Genomic DNA, 20,023 nt, shown 5'->3' with positions numbered 1-20,023 from the left:
GTACTGTGGATGAGGGAATGTGGTTATGGGGATTTGCTGGAGGATTTTTTCTGGGCAAGCTTGGAGGTTTTGAATTTATCTGTGGGATGGGGGTTGGTTTTCTGTTTCCCTTTTTTTGTATTAAAGTTGAATGTGGGCAGGGGGGCTGGCTGTTGCTATGATTGCTTTTCTTTTTGTGGGTGTCACCCTGCTAGCTGTAGAGTTAATTACTGACAGCGCAGGAGTAGGGGTGTCTGCAGACTATTGCTTTAGGGATTTTTTTCTTGTTTTGTTTGGAGGTGGGAGTGGGGGGGAAAGAGGAGACGGGGCGTCCTGTCCGGTTGATAACTTTGAATGTACGGGTGTTAAACGGTCCAGTAAAAAGGTCCTGGGTGTTTGCGCACCCGAGAGGTTTGAACATTGTGTTGTGTTTTTACAGGAGACCCATTTGCGGATCAAAGACCAAACAAGGTTGCGTAAGGGCTTTGTGGTCCAGGTATCATTTGGGTTTCGATGGGAGGGTACGGGGAGGCTTCAGTGTTGATTAATAAGAGGGTGCCATTTTCAGCTGCTACTATATTAGTGGATCCAGGCGAGAGGTATATAATCGTCAGTGCGTCCGTTGGGGGGCAGGTTGATGCTTCTGGTCAATGTGTATGCACTGAGCTGGGATGATACAGTATATATTAATCAGGTGTTGGCTTCACATCAATAAATTTTGGGGAAGTTAACTTCAATTGTGTTTTGGATCCTTGGCTGAATAGGTCAAGTCCGAAGTCTCGAAGTCCATCAGGCAGGGTAACGGCGATATTGGTGTTAATGGAACATATTGGGGGGTGGGGCAGGCCCTTGGAGATTGGATACGGAGTTTTCTCTTTTTTCTCACATCCATCGGGTCTACTCCCTATCTTTTTCTGGTGGGTAGGTCTCTTCTTCCTGGGGTGAGGGGGGCAGGGTACTCGACGATCGTTATCTCGGATCATGTGGACCTGACGTCAGAGCCGGGGCCCTTCTCAGCAACCCACATGGAGATTGAACACGGCATCCCTGGTGGACAAGGGATATCCCAGCCATTGGGGAGTCTGTTGAGTTCAATAGGAGCAAGGCGGTCTTGCCTTCCACTCTGTGGGAAGCTCTGAAGGTGGTCATTAGGGGGGAGATAATCTCCTACAAAGCACAAAGGGATACATCTGCAAGGGTGGAGAAGCAGAGGCTGGTGGATTCCATTTTTAAGATGGACTGCCAGTATTCGATTCCCTGACACCGGAGTTGTTAGTAAACAGGAAGAAACTGCAGACAGAGTTCGAGCTGCTCTCGACAGGCAAGGCAGTGAACCAGCCGTGACGCTTGAGGGGGTCCTTTTTTGAATATGGGGCGAAGGCCAATTATCGTCTAGTGCACCAATTGAAGCAGCAGGCTGCCTCCTGGGAGAGAGTACAGATTAGGGAATCAGGCAGTGGGTTAGTTTCCTCCCCAGGAAAGGTTAATGAGGCATTTGAGGCCCTTTATCGAGAGCTATGTCAGTCAGAACTGCCAGAGGACAGATGATCCAGAAGATGCAAGCCAAGAACTTTTTCCCTTTCCTGCCATCTATCCATTTAAAACTGCTGCTTTTTGAAGTGCCTGAGTCTTTCTAGAAAGCCCACAACATTTGAAAAGCCTTGAAATCCCCTGAGATCCTTTGAAATGCTTAGCGTCCATTCAAGTTCACGGTGCAGTATCTTTAACTAGCCTTTGATTGACAGGTTAGTGGTTTCACTTAAGGCAGAAAGCACCCAGCATTGTTGAAGTGGCCAGCAGCTGTCAATCGAACAAGGGTGTCAATAAACATTGCAGTTAGGAAAATGAAGGGTACTTCAGATGCATTGAAGCATGAAGGGAAATAAAAATAAACAAACCTCCAGCCTGCTGCGTTTAAACCATTAAGGTTTCAATCTAAGGCAAGTTAAGGGCACTGCACTGTGAAATTGTGTTGGTTCTCCGCTGGCAAGTGCACTTAGTTTCTGAAACAGAGAATACTGCCCCTTCTGTATTCTTCACAACTTACTTTCCTACATATCTTTGTCTTATCAGCAAATTTAGCAACCATACATTCAGTCCCTTCATTCATGGAAATTTATATCATTTATAAATAGTTTAGGCCCCAGCGCTGATCACTGTGGCACTCTTGTCAAAGAGGTTAAATCTTGTCAAACCGATATTACCAATTTATTCCTACTCTCTGCTTCCTGTCACACTTTCTGTCATGTTACTCCCTACTCTTATTTTGTGAAATGAGATCAATTAATCTGAATTTCTGGACTCATAATGCTTTAACTTCTATAACTCACAGGAGAGCTATAAGCCAGCAACTGGCTGTACTCTGCAAGGTCATTTTCTTTTTCATTAATTCGCCACATAGTTAGTGCAGCAGCTAAGAGGCCACTTGCACAAAGATGCTCTAATGTGGTAACTACTGTCTTCTGTTCAAGAAAAACGATACACATCAGGGGCGGGATTCTCTGTGAGCCGGCGGGGTGGCCACTCCGGCACCGAGGAGTGGCATGAACCACTCCGGCGTCGGGCCATCCCGAGGGTGCAGAATCCTCCGCACCTTCAGATGCCAGGCCGGCGGCAGAGTGTTTGGCGCTGTGCTAGCCGGCGCGGACGGGCTTCCACCGGCCAGGGCAAGCGTGTGCTGGCATCACCCAGCGCATGCGCAGAGGGGTTCGTCTCCGCACCGGCCATGGCGGAGGTGGACAGTGGCCGGTGCAGAGGGAAAGAGTGTCCCCATGGCACAGGCCTACCCGCGGATCGGTGGGCCCCGATTGCGGGTCAGGCCACCGTGGGGGCACCCCGCGGGGCCAGATCCCCCCCCTCCCCCCACCCCGAGGGCTCAGCAGGCCACCCGTGGAGCCAGGTCCTGCCGGTAAGGACCTGTTGTGATTTACGCCGGCGGGACCCGCCACAAACGGGCGGTCACTCGGGCCATCATTCCCGGGGAATCGCTGGGCGGGCCGCTGCCATCAGCCGCCAACCGGTGTGTTGCGATTCCCGCCCCCGCCAAAACCCCGGCGCCGGAGAATTCGGCAGCCGGCCGGGGCGGGTTTCACGCCGCCCTCCGGCAATTCTCTGACCCGGCTGGGGGTCAGAAAATCCCGGCCCAGATTTCTCTTTGTCAAACACTCTTTGTGTATATTGTTGTACGGATTTGTTCAGTAGGTCTCAAGAAGAGATTCAGAGGCTGGGAATGTCGGACACTAACTTTTATTGAATACAAAAAACTATATATACACAAGTAAAAAGTATAGCCCAGGCTAGGAGCAAATTCCAAGCTTACCTCTACACAAGTCTCTACATCAGGTCTACTCCATTAGCTAACCTGTCTGCTGTCTGCATAGGTCTCTTGTCATGTGACTCTTAACATCATACACTGTGTGGAAATGTTCACCAGTCCCGCATTAATCTTTGCTGTGCCAAAACCCTTATACTACAAATATATCTGTAAGGATTTAATCACCTGCTAATGGTCGCATTCCTAGCATTGTTTGGCATCTTTGAATTTGTCTATATATGTGTTTCTGGAACATACCTCTTCATTCACCTGAGGAAGGAGCAGCGCTCCGAAAGCGAGTGACATCGAAACAAACCTGTTGGACTTTAACCTGGTGTTGTAAGACTTCGTACTGTGCTCACCCCAGTCCAACGCCGGCATCTCCACATCATGACTACAAATATTGTAATAGCAAATAGGTGGTGCATTATTGAAACCGAAGCATATAGTGCATTGTGCTTACATTTTTTTCTCTCTCCAGCTCCTGTCTGAATCGATCTTGCAGCTGAACCTGCGTCTGCAGACGTTTTGTCTCCTCAAAAGCAGCCTGTTCTGCAGCATCCTCCAGTTCCTTTAGAAACATAAGGCAAAAAGAATCCATCAAAACTTAATATATTACATTGGCCACGTCGGATGCTCTATCCTGACTTGACTCCAGACTCGGTGGCAACTCAGAAGGATTTCTTATTAAGTGAATGGTATGGACACATTGAGTTCAACAATTTTAGATTGTAACACTACTCCCATTTTGTGGATAGAGTTGCTGGTAATGGTCCTGTTTTTATCATTTCAGTTCCTCTTTTTTTTAAAAATATATTTTATTCAAATTTTTCGGCCAAACAAAACAATACAAAGGTTTTCCTTTTTACAACAATCAAACAATATAAATAACAGTGGCCGTTTTAACAAATAAATAAACAATATATAAACTAAATGGCAACTGCCATAACAAAAATAGTAACTCTCCAAAAATAAAATCAAACAATCCATTATACATAACCTAGTACAAATATCTATACAAATATACCCCTGAGGACCCACCCGGGCCCTCCCCCCCACCCTCCCCCCTGGGTTGCTGCTGTTACCTTCCCATTTCCTTTAGCGTTCTGCGAGCTAGTCAATGAACGGTTGCCACCGCCTGGTGAACCCTTGAGCCGAACCCCTTAGTGCGAACTTTATCCGTTCTAGTTTTATAAACCCTGCCATGTCACTTATCCAGGTCTCCACGCCCGGGGGTTTGGCTTCCTTCCACATAAGCAATATCCTTCGCCGGGCTACTAGGGACGCAAAGGCCAAGACATCAGCCTCTTTCGCCTCCTGCACTCCCGGCTCTTCTGCAACCCCGAATATAGCCAACCCCCAGCCTGGCTCGACCCGGACCCCCACCACCTTCGAAAGCACCTTTGCCACCCCCACCCAGAACCCCTGCAGTGCCGGACATGACCAAAACATGTGGGTGTGGTTTGCTGGGCTTCTCGAGCATCTCCCACACCTATCCTCTACCCCGAAAAATTTACTGAGCCTTGCTCCCGTCATATGCGCCCTGTGTAAAACCTTGAATTGTATCAGGCTTAGCCTGGCACACGAGGATGACGAGTTTACCCTACGTAAGGCATCAGCCCACAGCCCCTCCTCAATCTCTTCCCCCAGCTCTTCTTCCCATTTCCCCTTCAGCTCATCCACCATGATCTCCCCCTCGTCCCTCATTTCCCTGTATATATCCGACACCCTACCATCCCCCACCCATGTCCCTGAGATCACTCTATCTTGAATCTCCTGCGTCGGGAGCTGCGGGAATTCCCTCACCTGTTGCCTCGCAAATGCCCTCAGTTGCATGTACCGAAATGCATTCCCTTGGGGCAACCCATATTTTTCCGTCAGCGCTCCCATCTACGAACAGATCTCTCAGTTGCACAACCCCAGCTCTCTGCCATGCTCCAAATCCCCCATCCATTCTCCCCGGGACAAACCTATGGTTATTTCTTATTGGGGACCGCACCGAGGCTCCCGTCCTTCCCCTATGTCGTCTCCACTGCCCCCAAATTTTTAGTGTTGCCACCACCACTGGACTTGTGGTGTATTTCTTCGGGGAGAACGGCAACGGCGCCATCACCATTGCTTGTAGGCTGGTTCCTTTGCAGGACGCCATCTCCAATCTCTTCCACGCCGCTCCCTCCCCTTCTCCCATCCACTTACACACCATTGAGGTATTGGCGGCCCAGTAGTATTCACTTGCGCTCGGTAGTGCCAGCCCCCCCCCCTATCCCTGCTACGCTGCAAGAACCCCCTCCTCACTCTCGGGATCTTCCCGGCCCACACAAAACTCATGACACTTTTCTCAATTTTCTTGAAAAAAGCCTTCGTGACCATCACCGGAAGGCACTGAAACACAAAAAGGGAGGACTACCATTTTGACCGCCTGCACCCTACCCACCAGTGACAGGGGCACCATGTCCCATCTCTTAAAATCCTCCTCCATCTGTTCCATCAATCTTGTTAAATTAAGCCTATGTAAGGTTCCCCAACTCCTGGCAATCTGAATCCCTAAGTACCGGAAATCTCTTGTTACATTCCCCTGCTGTGCTCCCCCGGATGCACCACAAACAACTCACTCTTCCCCATATTCAATTTGTACCCCGAAAATGCCCCAAACTCCCGGAGTGTCTGCATTATCTCAGGCATCCCCTCCACTGGGTCCGCAACATACAGCGATAAATCATCTGCATACAAAGATACCCGGTGTTCTTCTCCACCCCTGAGTATTCCCTTCCACTTCCTGGAGCCCCTCAGTGCTATGGCCAGGGGCTCAATCGCCAATGCAAACAGTAACGGAGACAGGGGACACCCCTGCCTCGTCCCTCTATGAAGACGGAAGTAGTCAGACCTCTGCCTGTTCGTGACCACGCTCGCCACCGGGGCCCTATATAGCAGCTGTACCCATCCAATAAACCCTTCTCCAAAACCAAATCTCCTCAGCACCTCCCACAGATAATCTCACTCCACTCTGTCGAATGCTTTCTCGGCGTCCATCGCCACCACTATCGCCGCCTCCCCCTCTGGTGGGGGCATCATCATTACCCCTAGCAACCTCCGTATGTTCGTGTTCAGCTGTCTCCCCTTAACAAACCCAGTTTGATCCTCGTGGACCACCCCCGGGACACAGTCCTCTATCCTCGTCGCCATCACCTTGGCCAGGAGCTTAGCATCTACATTTAAAAGGGAAATGGGCCTGTAGGACCCACACTGCAGCGGGTCTTTTTCCTTCTTCAAAAGGAGCGATATCGTTGCCTCCGACATAGTCGGGGGCAGCTGCCCCCTTTCCCTGGCCTCATTAAAGGTTCTCGTCAAAAGCGGGGCCAGTAGGTCCATATATTTCCTATAAAATTCCACCGGGAATCCGTCCAGTCCCAGGGCCTTCCCCGTCTGCATGCTCCCAATCCCTTTTACCACCTCCACCATCTCAATCTGTGCTCCCAGTCCCGCCCTCTCATGCTCCTCCACCTTAGGGAATTCCAGCTGATCCAAGAAATACATCATTCCCTCCTTCCCTTCCGGGGGCTGAGCCTTATATAACCTCTCATAAAATGCCTTGAACACCCCGTTCACTCTCTCCGCTCCCCGTTCCATCTCTCCCTCCTCATCTCTCATCCCACCTATCTCCCTCGCTGCTCCCCTCTTCCTCAATTGGTGGGCCAGTAGCCGACTCGCCTTCTCTCCATACTCATACTGTACACCCTGTGCCCTCCTCCACTGTGCCTCTGCCTTACCCGTGGTCAGCAGGTCAAATTCCACATGTAACCTTTGTCTTTCCTTGTACAGTCCCTCCTCCGGTGCCTCCGCATATTGCCTGTCCACCCTCAAAAGTTCTTTCAACAATCGCTCCCTTTCTTTACCCTCTTGCTTCCCTTTATGTGCCCTTATGGATATCAGTTCCCCTCTGACCACCGCCTTCAACGCCTCCCAGACCACTCCCACCTGAACCTCTCCATTGTCATTAAGCTCCAAGTACCTTTCGATGCACCCCCTCACCCTTAAACATACCCCCTCATCCGCCAATAAGCCCATATCCATTCTCCAGAGTGGGTGCTGTTCTTTTTCCTCTCCTACCTCCAGGTCTACCCAATGTGGAGCGTGGTCCGAAATGGCTATGGCCGAATATTCCGTCCCTGTCACCTTCGGAATCAGTGCCCTTCCCAAGACAAAAAAGTCTATCCGTGAGTATACTTTGTGAACATGGGAGAAAAATGAGAACTCCTTACACCTAGGCCTACTAAATCTCCAGGGGTCTACCCCTCCCATCTGCTCCATGAAGTCCTTGAGCACCCTGGACGCTGCCGGCCTCCTCCCGGTCCTGGACCTCGACCGGTCCAGCCCTGGATTAAGCTCCGTATTGAAGACTCCCCCATTACCAACTTTCCCGTCTCCAGGTCCGGGATACGTCCCAACATACGCCTCATAAAATTTGCATCATCCCAGTTCGGGGCGTATACGTTCACCAGAACCACCGCCTCCCCTTGCAATCTGCCACTCACCATCACATATCTACCCCCACTATCCGCCACTATGGTCTTTGCCTCAAACAGTACCCATTTCCCCACTAAGATAGCCACCCCCCTGTTCTTCGCATCTGAACCCGAATGAAACACCTGCCCCACCCATCCTTTACGTAGTCTGACCTGGTCTATCAGTTTCAGATGCGTCTCCTGCAACATAACCACATCTGCCTTTAATTTCTTTAGGTGTGCGAGTACCCGTGCCCTTTTAATCGGCCCGTTCTGCCCTCTCACGTTCCACGTGATCAGCCGGGTTGGGGGGCTCTTTACCCACCCCCCTTGTCGACTAGCCATCCCCTTTTTTAACCCAGCTCCTCATCCGGTTCCCACGTACCCTTATATCCCCCCGACGGCGCCCTCCCGCCTCGACCACCCCATCCCATAACAGCTCCCCCTTCTCCTTAGCAGCAGCAACCCAGTTAACCCCCCCTTCCCCCCCCTTGGCTAGATCCCCCTCTAGCGTAGTTGCACCCCCCATGTTGCTCCCAGAAGTCAGTGAACTCTGGCTGACCTCGGCTTCCCCCCTTGTCCTCGGCCCCCACTGTGCGAGGCCCCCTCCTTCCTGCGTCCCTGTTCCCGCCATAATTACCATAGCGCGGGAACAAAGCCTGCGTTTCCCACTTGGCCCCGCCCCTAATGGCCGGCGCCCACAGTTCCTCATACTCCCCCCCCCCCAACATGGCGAAGAGAGAAAAGTTACATGATCGCAAAATTAACAAACTGAAAAATCATCCCCCCCCCCCTTTTTTCCTCACCCCACATAATCACCCCACCACTTTGTCCCAAAAGTTCTTTCTCTCACCAGACTATTCCAGCTTCTCGTCCACAATGAATATCCACGCCTCTTCTGCCGTCTCAAAGTAGTGGTGCTTCCCTTGGTGTGTGACCCACAATCTCGCCGGTTGTAACATTCCAAACTGGATCTTCTTTTTGTGAAGCACCGCCTTAGCCCGATTAAAACTTGCCCTCCTTCTCGCCACCTCCGCACTCCAATCCTGGTATACGCGGATCACCGCGTTCTCCCACCTACAGCTCCGAGTTTTCTTCGCCCATCTGAGGACCGTCTCTCTGTCATTATAGCAGTGAAACCTCACCACTATGGCTCGAGGTATTTCTCCTGCCCTTGGTCTTCGCGCCAGAACTCGATAAGCTCCCTCCACCTCCAAAGGGCCCGTCGGGGCCTCCGATCCCATTAGCGAGTGAAGCATCGTGCTCACATATGTCCCGACGTCCGCCCCTTCTGCGCCTTCGGGAAGACGCAGGACTCTTAAATTCTTCCTCCTCGAATTATTCTCCAGTACTTCCAACCTTTCCACATACCTTTTGTGCTGTGCCTCGTGCATCTCTGTCTTCACCACCAGGCCCTGTATTTCATCTTCATTTTCAGCAGCCTTTGCCTTCACGACCCGAAGCTCCAGCTCTTGGGTCCTCTGCTCCTCCTTTAGCCCTTCAATCGCCTGTAATATCGGGGCCAACAGCTTCTTCTTCAACTGCTTCTTCAGCTCTTCCACACAGTGCTGCAGGAACTCTTGTTGGTCTGGGCCCCATAACAAACGGCCACCTTCCGACGCCATCTTGCTTTGAGCTTCCCTTCCTTGCCGCTGCTCCAGAGGATCCTCCGCAATCCGGCCGCTATCCTCTCCCTTATCCATGCGTGTCCGGGGGGGATTCCCTTCTGGTTTACCGCACAGTGTTTTTGGCCGTTTAAATTGCCGTTGGGGCTCCTATTAAGAGCCCAAAAGTCCATTCCAACGGGAGCTGCCGAAACGTGCGACTTAGCTGGTCATCGCCGCACCCGGAAGTCCATTTCAGTTCTTCTAACCGATCTTTTGTCTCTTTTCTTGCCCATTACCATCTCCTTTTGCCTTGAGCATCAAACCTTCCTGGCATTTAATCACCCCTGCCTTTTACTCTACATCAGATTTTGTCCTTTCCTCTTGCTTTTCCTTGCCTCTGCATTTACTTAAAATCTGTTACATCTCTAACTTTCCCCAGTTCTGATGAAAGGTCATCAACTTGAAATGTTAATTCTATTTCTCTCTCCATATCTGCTACCTGATCTGTTGAGTACTTCCAACATATTTTTTTTCAGATTTCCCATACCAGCAATATCTGGGCGGAATTCTGTGACCCCCGCCGGGTCGGAGAATCGCCGGGCGGGGGGGGCGTGAATCCAGCCCCGCCGCACCGACACCGGCTGCCGAATTCTCCGGCGCCAGTTTTCGGGCGGCGGCGGGGATCGTGCCGGTCGGGGGCCGTTGGCAGCAGCCCCCCCCCCGGCAATTAACCGGACCAAGCGGCCGCCCGTTTTCGGCCAGTCCCGCCGGCGTGAAATGGACATGGGTCCATCACGGCGGGACTTGGTTTGGAGGGTGGTTAGCAGGGTCCTCGGGGTGGTGGTGGTGCGGGGGATCCAGCCCTGGGGGGGGGATGTGCCCCCACGGTGGCCTGGCCCACGATCGGGGCCCACCATGGGGGCACTCTTTCCCTCCGCTCCGGCCTCTGTAAGGCTCCGCCATGGCCGGCGCGGAAAAGCAACCCCCTGCGCATGCGCAGGAAAACACGCCGGCGGTTCTGCGCATGTGCCAACTTGTGCAGGCCGGCGGAGGCCCTTCGGCGCTGGTTGGCGCGGTGCCAACCCTTAGCCCCCGGAAGAGCGAGGATTCCGCGACCTCCGGGCGGCCCAGTGCCAGATTTGTTCATGCCACACTTGGCGCGGGTACGGGCTGCCCCGCCGATTGCGGGGGAATCCTGCGCTCTGTCTTTTGTGCTGCAGCACTAGTTGATTAAACAGCCTTGTCTCTACTAACTAGGTGGTTCTGTCATCAATTTTCCAAACAGATACCTCCTGGAGCCCTTGCAGCCTATGTGCGGCATGGTGGCACAGTGGTTAGCACTGTGGCTTCACAGCGCCAGGTACCTCCGTTTGATTCCCAGCTTGGGTCACTGTCTGTGCGGAGTCTGCACGTTCTCCCCGTGTCTGTGTGGGTTTCCTCCGGGTCCTTCGGTTTCCTCCCACAAGTCCGAAACACATGCTTGTTAGGCGAACTGGACATTCTTAATTCTCCCTCAGGCGGAGTGTGGCGACTGGGGGATTTTCACAGTAACTTCATTGCAGTGTTCATGTAAGCCTACTTGTGACACTAATAAAGATTTATTATTATTATTAATATTTGCCTTACGTTGACTTAACTTAACATTTGAGAGTTTATGGCTATTCTAGGAGGAATAGGGACGGGAGGGGGAAAGTTCAAGAGGGTTAAATACTGTTTGAAGTACAGTTGGAAAATGCAACAGGAAGTCTTCTGGCAAAGTAAGTAGCGCCCCTGCCTCTGAGTCAGAAGCTCTGGGTTCGATGGCCAAGAAAGGTGGGTTCATAATATGGGCAAATAGATTGATAGTCAACATGTAATTGCTTCCAACACGCCTATGGTCAGCGCTAAGTAGGTCTGACATAGAGGGAAAATATACAGTAAATGGCAAAACTCTTAGGAATATAGAAACTCAGAAAGATCTCGGCGTACAGGCCCACAGATCTTTGAAAGTGGCAACACGAATTTCCGGAAAGGGAAAGACCATAAGGGGGAAGAATAGGGAACATCAGGCGGGAGATCATCACCATCATCAGGGGGGACATTATTGGGGTGATCAGCATCGGGGGGAGACATGGGGGGGGGAAGAGAGAGAGATCGGGGTGAGACATGGGGGGGGAGAAAGATCAGGGGGGAGACATGAGGGGGGGGAAAGATCGGGGGGAGACATGGGGGGAGAGATCGGGGGGAGACATGGGGGGGGACAGAGATCGGGAAGACATGGGGGGGGACAGAGATCGGGGGGAGACATGGGGTGGCGGGGGAGACATGGGGTGGCGGGGGAGACATGGGGGGGGCGGGGAGACATGGGGGAGAGAGATCGGGGCGAGACAGGGGGGGGAGAGGGATCGGGGGAGACATGGGGGGGAGAGAGATCGGGGGGAGACATGGGGTGGCGGGGGAGACATGGGGGGGAGAGAGATCGGGGCAGACATGGGGGGGAGATCAGGGGCAGACATGAGGTGGGGAGAGATCGGGGGCGACATGGGGGAGATAAGGGGGAGACATGGGGGGGAGATCAGGGGGAGACATGGGGGGGAGATCGGGGGAGACATGGGGGGGAGATCGGGGGGAAACATGGGGGGGAGATCGGGGGGAGACATGGGGGGGAAGAGATCGGGGGCAGACATGGGGGGGAGAGATCGGGGGCAGACATGGGGGGGGAGAGATCGGGGGGCGACATGGGGGGGGAAGAGATCGGGGAGACATGGGGGGGAGAGATCGGGGGGAGACATGGGGGGAGAGTTCGGGGGGAGACATGGGGGGAGATATGGGGGAGACATGGGGGGTAGATCGGGGGGAGACATGGGGGGTAGATCGGGGGGAGACATGGGGGGGAGATTGGGGGGAGACATGGGGGGAGATTGGGGGGAAACATGGGGGGGGAGATCGGGGGGAGACATGGGGGGAAGAGATCGGGGGAGACATGGGGGGGAAGAGATCGGGGAGAAGAGATCGGGGGGAGTCATGGGGGGGAGAGAGATCGGGGGGAGACATGGGGGGGAAGAGAGATCGGGGGGAGACATGGGGGGAGGGGAGGGGAGACATTGGGGGGAGGGGAGACATGGGGGGGAGAGATCGGGGGGAGACATGGGATGGGGGGAGACGGGGGGAGAGACATGTGGGGGGGAGAGACGGGGGGTCATGGGGGGGAGAGATCGGGGGGAAGAGAGATCGGGGGGGAGAGAGATCGGGGGGGAGAGATCGGGGGGAGAGAGATCGGGGGGAGAGAGATCGGGGGGGAGAGAGAGCGGGGGGGAGAGATCGAGGGGGTGAGAGGTCGGGGGGGAGAGATCGGGGGGGAGAGATCGGGGGGGGAGAGATCGGTTGGGGGAGAGATCGGGGGGGAGAGATCGGGGGGGGAGAGAGATCGGGGGGGAGAGAGATCGGGGGGAGAGATCGGGGGGGGAGGAGATATCGGGGGGAGGAGAGATCGGGGGGGAGGAGAGCGGGGGGGAGAGAGATCGGGGGGGGAGGAGTTCGGGGGAGGGAGAGAGATCGGGGGGGAGAGAGATCGGGGGGAGAGAGATCGGGGGGAAGAGATCGAGGGGGGAGAGAGATCGGGGGGGAGAGATCGGGGGGGAGAGATCGGGGGGGAGAGATCGGTTGGGGGAGAGATCGGGGGGAGAGAGATCGGGGGGGGAGGAGTTCGGGGGAGGGAGAGAGATCGGGGGGGAGAGATCGGGTGGGGAGAGATCGGGGGGAGGAGAGATCGGGGGGAGAGAGATCGGGGGGGGAGGAGTTCGGGGGAGGGAGAGAGATCGGGGGGGAGAGAGATCGGGGGGAGAGAGACCGAGGGGGGGAGAGAGACCGGGGGGGAGAGAGATCAGGCAGGGAGAGATCGGGGGGGGGAGAGAGATCGGGGGGAGAGAGATCAGGGGGGGGAGAGAGATCGGGGGGGAGAGAGATGGGGGGGGGGGGAGATCGGGGGGGGGAGAGATATTGGGGGGGGAGAGATATTGGGGGGGGAGAGAGATCGGGGGGGAGAGGAAGATCGGGGGGAGTGGGAGATCGGGGGGAGTGGGAGATCGGGGGGGAGAGATCGGGGGGGGAGGAGAGATCGGGGGGAGGAGAGATCAGGGGGAGGAGAGATCGGGGGGAGAGAGATCGGGGGGGGAGGAGTTCGGGGGAGGGAGAGAGATCGGGGGGGAGAGAGATCGGGGGGAGAGAGACCGAGGGGGGGAGAGAGATCGGGGGGGGAGAGAGATCAGGCAGGGAGAGATCGGGGGGGGAGAGAGATCGGGGGGGAGAGAGATCGGGGGGGGAGAGAGATCGGGGGGGAGAGAGATGGGGGGGGGGGAAGATCGGGGGGGAGAGATATTGGGGGGGGAGAGATATTGGGGGGGGAGAGAGATCGGGGGAGAGGGAGATCGGGGGGGGAGTGGGAGATCGGGGGGAGAGAGAGCGGGGGGGGAGATATCGGGGGGAGAGAGAGATCGGGGGGGAGATATCGGGGGTGAGAGATCGGGGGGGGAGAGATCGGGGGGGGAGAGAGATCAGGGGGGAGAGAGATCAGAGGGGTGGAGAGAGATCGGGGCGGGGAGAGATCGGGGCGGGGAGTGATCGGGGCGGGGAGAGATCGGGGCGGGGAGAGATCGGGGCGGGGAGTGATCGGGGCGGGGAGAGATCGGGGCGGGGAGAGATCGGGGGGGCGAGAGATCGGGGGGCGGGAGAGATCGGGGGGGGAGATCGGGGGGGAGAGAGATCGGGGGGGAGAGAGATCGGGGGAGAGAGAGAGATCGGGGGGGAGAGGAGAGATCGGGGGGGAGAGAAGAGATCGGGGGGGAGAGAAGAGATCGGGGGGGAGAGAGATCGGGGGGGAGAGAGATCGGGGGGGAGAGAGATCGGGGGGGAGAGGAGAGATCGGGGGGAGAGATCGGGGGGGAGAGAGATCGGGGGGGAGAGATCGGGGGGGGAGAGATCGGGGGGGGAGAGAGATCGGGGGGGAGAGAGATCGGGGGGGAGAGAGATCGGGGGGAGAGAGATCGGGGGGAGAGAGATCGGGGGGAGAGAGATCGGGGGGGGAGAGAGATCGGGGGGGGAGAGAGATCGGGGGGGGAGAGAGATCGGGGGGAGAGAGATCGGGAGGAGAGAGATCGGGGGGGGAGAGAGATCGGGGGGAGAGAGATCGGGGGGGGAGAGAGTTCGGGGGGGAGAGAGTTCGGGGGGAGAGAGATCGGGGGGGAGAGAGATCGGGGGGGAGAGAGATCGGGGGGGAGAGAGATCGGGGGGGGGGAAGAGAAAAAAAAAAGAAATAAAGTGGCAACACAAGTGGACAAGGTAGGTCAAGAAAGTATATGGAAAGCTTGCCTTCATTGGACGGGGCATTGAGTATAAAAATTGACAAGGTTGCTATGGGTGTATAGAACCTTGGCAAGGCAGTACTTGGAATATTGAACACAATTCTGGTCGACACACTACCAGAAGGATGTGAAGGCTTTGGAGAGGGTGCAGAGGAGGTTTACAGGATGTTGCCTAGTCTGGCGGGTGTTAGTTGTGCGGATAGGCTGAATAGATTTGGACTGTTTTCAGTAAACCCACGACCACTACCATCTAGAAGGACAAGAGCAGCAGATACCCAGGAACACCACCACCTGGAGGTTCTCCTCCAAGTCACTCACCATCCTTCGCTGTCACAGGGACAAAATCCTGGAACTCCGTCCCTAACAGCACAGTGGGTGTACCTACACCTCAAGGACTGCAGCGGTTCAAGAAAGCAACTCACCACCACCTTCTGAAGAGCAACTAGGGCAATAAATGCTGGCCTAACAAGCGACGCCCACATCCCGTAAATTAATTTTTTTTTAAATTAGAACGCCAGAAGTTGAGGGGCGACCTGATAGAGGTCTGCAAGATTATGAGGGGCATAGATAGATTGGATGGGCAGGCACTCCCAGGGTGGAGGGGTCAGTCACTAGGGGGCATAGGTGTAAGATCCATGGAGCAAAGTTTAGAGGAAGCGTGCAAGGCAGGTTTCTTTACACAGAGGGTGGTGAGTGCCTGGAACACGCTGCCAGGGGAGGTTGTGGAAGAAGATACATTAACGGCGTTCAAAGGCATCTCAACAAATACATGGATAGGATGGGTAGAGAGGGATACGGCACTAGGAAGTGCTGAGGGTTTTGGCCAAGGGTGGCATCATGACCGGTACAGGCTTGGAGGGCCGAAGGGCCTGTCCCTGCGCTGTATTGGTCTTTGTTCTGAGAGTGGAAGTGTCCCCTGGTCAGTCATGTCAAGTGGCACTCCTCAAGCTAGACCCTCTGGCAACAGGCCAGCAACCTGTTCCAGGAAAAACTAGCCAAGGAAACAGACAGATGCATATTTGTTTTCAAAAAGTGTCATTGATTTACCTGAAGAGGCAGAAGAGACCTTGATTTAGTCTCTCAACCAAAGGACAGGAGAGGACAGAGTCAGGAGAGCAACGAGAACCAAGGGAGCAGTACCAGGGATTTAAACTTAACTGTGGGCAGAGCAGCAGAGAGAATTGTACAGCAGAGGAGAAAGAAAACCACCAAGTGGAGGGTAGTGGGGTACCTTTGCAGGTAGACATTTCATTGAATTTACCTATAATTTAAATTAGATCAATTACTTTAAAAAGCAAAAGTAAGCTAACTTGGTTAAATACACAACATTTAATTAAATATTCCTTTTTGTCCAGATCAGATACAAGTCTGAAGTTTATTTCCAGTCTGTTTCAATAATAGTCAAATAAAGAGAAAACCTGGCAGGGCAGGTCATTCCTGTTAAACACATCCTGCGCCATGTGTAAACTACCTAGATGCTTGTAGAATCATAGAATTTACAGTGCCGACGGAGGCCATTCGGCCCATCGAGTCTGCACCGGCACTTGGAAAGGGCACACTAATTAAGCCCACATCTCCAGCCCAAAACCCAGTAACCCCACCTAACCTTTTTTGGACACTAAGGGCAATTTAACATAGCTAATCCACCTACCCTGCACATCTTTGGACTGTGGGAGGAAACCGGAGCACCCGGAGTGTAGCCATCTGGGATGGCCACGTCCCGATTACAAAATGGACACCCGCAAAGAATGCAGGGAAAATTGAACAATGCTAAGAAACAAGCAGGTGCAAGCTCTGTCTGTCGATTAGAACCTTAAACGCTCAGACAGGACAGAAACTACAAACGATTTACATACTAATGAGCCATCTCCAGGGACAAAAGGGAAACATTTAGATACACAATGTTAGGACAGACTCCCCGGCGCCAGAAGAAGCTAAGATAAAGCAGACTGACAGTCACCAGGTCACGCCCAGAGATCAGAGAACCACCCCTCTATTGGAGGAAAATTGATACAACTGATTGAGAAAGACTCAATTAGTTGAGGCCAAGTTCAAGGCCCGCCCAAAAGAGCGCGAAGCGCTTTGCAGTATAAGAGGTATCACCCAAGGGAGAATCTTCCTCCTTTGGCTTTGGCTCTCACCGAAGAGAGAGACCTGCCTAGCAGCTGCATCAGACCAAGTAAGTCCCAAGCCAACGCACGCTATGAGATAGACGCTCCTAGTTGCTACCCTGTAAACAGCTCAACCCAGCAGCCTCAGAACATAGCAATGGCCATTGTTCCTCTGACTGAGTGGATGCCCGAAGCTACGTATAGGCTTTAGTAATAGTGGTAGTTTAGTTTGTAGAGCTTATGCATGAGTAGATTTGACAGTGCGTCAATAAATGAGCATTGCTTTTGAACTTACTAACTGGTGTATCGAGTCATTGATCAGTATTCGGTTCTGAACTCTGTGGCGGTGTCGAAAGATGCCTGGCGACTCTTGAGCACACTAGCGAGTACAGAAATAGGAGGATAGTGCTGGTGAATATGTCGCTGCTACAATTGTGCAGTAGGGAGATCTTCAGATTCCATAGGCATTGAGGTCTGTTCTGGAAGAATGTGGGATCCTTATCAGCTGGATAGTTGCACCTTAACAGGATCAATGTGGTCACAAAGAGGTTTCCTAGTATCCTTGAGGGAAGTTATGGACTAACCTGGTGGCGGGGATGGAAATCAGGGGCTTGGATTCGGAAAGGAGAGAAACAAAGCTGGAAATGGCTGGAAATTAGTACACAAACATGAAAGGCAGAGGAAAGAAAGGTTGGAAAACAGACTTTGGAAATGCTTAAAGATAAGCACTTCAATGGAAGGAATCTGGTCAATAAGTCAGAAAACCTTCACAGATAGGCAATTGAAAGCATGATATTGGGATTATTATTGAAATATGGCTTAAAGGAGGGCAGGAATGGCAACTCAAATTTCCTGGCTACCGAATTTTAGGTGAGATAGAGGGGGATTAATAAAAGATGGAACAACGGGAGTGGGGGTGGGGGTCACATCTTGGTTCTTCTTCTTCGTCCTTGGCAGTTCCTCAGGGTGGAGGATGACTTGCTTCCACTCCAGGGGGGTGGGTTCTGCGGAGGCTGAATAGACCAATCCTGGAACCACAGACACTGCCACAGTTGGTGATCAAAGAGGCAGGTGGATGGGACACTCTGGATTCTGTGCGCTCTTTCCACTGCTTACGCTTGGCCTCCACGTGCTCCGCAGTGACGCTCGAGGTGTTCAGCGCCTTCGCGGATGCTTCTTCTCCAGGTTATGCGTTCTGGGGCAAGCGTTGCATTTATTTAGGGAGGCATTTAGAGTGTTGCAGCTGGTTGAGCATGACCAGAGCCTTGATACGGTGGTATTGGCCTGGGAGAGGAGGTTCACTTCTCCTGCCAGTGGATTTGAAGGATTTTGCAGAGGCATCTTTGGTGATATCTCTCCAGAGAATTTAGGTATCTGTTGGGTATCTGCGGAAAGTTGAGAGGAAATTTGATGGAGATGTTCAAAACCATGAACGGTCCATACAGAGTAAATTGAGAGAAACTGTTCACATTGGCAGAAGATTCAGAGAACACTGATTGAAGGCGACTGGCAAAAGAACAAATGGCGATCATGAGAAACAAGTGGTCAGAATCTGGAATGCACTGCCTGAGTGTGATGGAGGCAGATTCAATAACGGCTTTCAAAAAGGAACCACATGAACAATCGAAGAGAAAAAAAGTCTGCAGAGCTACGAGGAAAGGATGGATTAGTTGAGTTGCTCGAGCAGGGAACAAGGCAGGCCAAATGGACTCCTTCTGTGCTGTAACCATTCAATGATGAGTCTATTTGTGTTGAACCGAAGAATAATAAAAGGAACTTTCACACTGCTGGGAGGGTACTAGTGATCTCCTCACGGTCAGAGGAAGATAGAAGAGCAAATATGCAAGCCAATTTCTGAAAAACACAAAAACTAAAGGACAATAAAGTATGGAATTTCTACTATGCTAATATTAACTGGGTAAAAATCAGTAAGTTAGTTAAAATCAGGTATAGAGGTCGGAGGATTTTTCAAGTAATTTCAGGAGAACATTTCTAGCCAGAATGTAGCAAGCCTAAAGGGAAGAAGCAGTTTTAGGGAACAAAGTTGGACAGGTGAGAAGGATTTCAGCGGGGGAACATTTTGGTAGTAGCTATCATCATTAAATTATTTTTCACGTAGTTCGGAAAAGGACAAGAAGTAAAGGTCCGCAATTCGGGAAATGCTGATCTTACTTAGCTGAGATGTGAGTAAATGTAGATTATCAGGGGCCCTTGAGCTCCTCCTGTTTCTGGGCCCCTTATTCCAGCACCCCTATCCCCTGACTGTAACTCTCCCCTTCACATCCTTGGAGCCCATATTCACATACCATAGTCACACTGGGATCAAACAGTCTAATATAGGTTCAGCAATACTTCTTGCTTTTGTACTCTATGCCTCTATTTAGAAAGCCCAGTGAAAGTTCAGGTATACTTAACAACCAAGACTTTGTCAGGTAATTATACACAACTTGGTTGTTCATATAATGTAACCAGCTCTGCTTCTTTGAACCTGGCCCTGGACAACAACATCTAAAAGACTTGAACCACACAAGCACCACAAACAACAATCCTGTGTACAAATTAGAATATCTTACGCTAAAAGTGACACATTGGAGCATGACTCCTGGTTTCACCTCCACGTTTATAAATGGCAAAACCTTCCAGTACATTAGCACCAACCAATTCATCTGCAATAATGCAGTTATCTTTATTCACGCAAGTGGGCTGTGTTAACATAAAATTTATATTGTGAATTGAATGATAAATATTTTCTCATATTACATTGAAGCCAATCACACTTACAAATGCCCAGCTTAGAGCATATAATAGGAGAAGCAAATAACTGCAGATGCTGGAAATCTGAAATATATTCAGAAAGAGCTGGGAATACTCAGCAGACCAGACAGCATCGGTGAAGAGAGAAACAGTCAAAGTCTCGGGTTCATGACCTTCATTAGTTCTGATGAAGAGTTCCTGATCCCTGTTTCTCTCTCCACAGGTGCTGAGCATTTCCAACATTTCCTGTTTCTATTGGAGTAAAAATTGCCCCTTTTGCCAGCCCTCCGAAAAGCAGTCAGACTTCTTGTGAGCTTCTCGTTCCCCTTCAGCAAGAAACCCAGCAGCAGCTGCTTGAGATCCAATTTGGCACGTAAACACGACTTTTAAAATAAAAGGTTACGGCATGAAGAAAATA

The 20,023-nt window shown here is 52.5% G+C and overlaps 1 protein-coding gene across 2 annotated transcripts in view; it reads right to left on the bottom strand.

Annotated features, from left to right (window-relative positions):
• Nucleotides 1-20,023, bottom strand: part of LOC140384635 (switch-associated protein 70-like) — a 297,297-nt gene that overhangs the window by 29,491 nt on the left and 247,783 nt on the right. For both annotated transcript variants that reach the window (XM_072466523.1, XM_072466524.1), the window contains exon 8: nucleotides 3,756-3,863. In XM_072466523.1, the coding sequence (XP_072322624.1) occupies nucleotides 3,756-3,863 (108 nt within the window). The remainder of the gene's footprint in view (nucleotides 1-3,755; nucleotides 3,864-20,023) is intronic.

This window comes from Scyliorhinus torazame, chromosome 10 (genome assembly GCF_047496885.1).
Source record: "Scyliorhinus torazame isolate Kashiwa2021f chromosome 10, sScyTor2.1, whole genome shotgun sequence".
NCBI lineage: Eukaryota > Metazoa > Chordata > Chondrichthyes > Carcharhiniformes > Scyliorhinidae > Scyliorhinus > Scyliorhinus torazame.
Note: the sequence above shows the minus strand (reverse complement) of the source record. Positions and strands in the feature narration are given on the sequence as shown.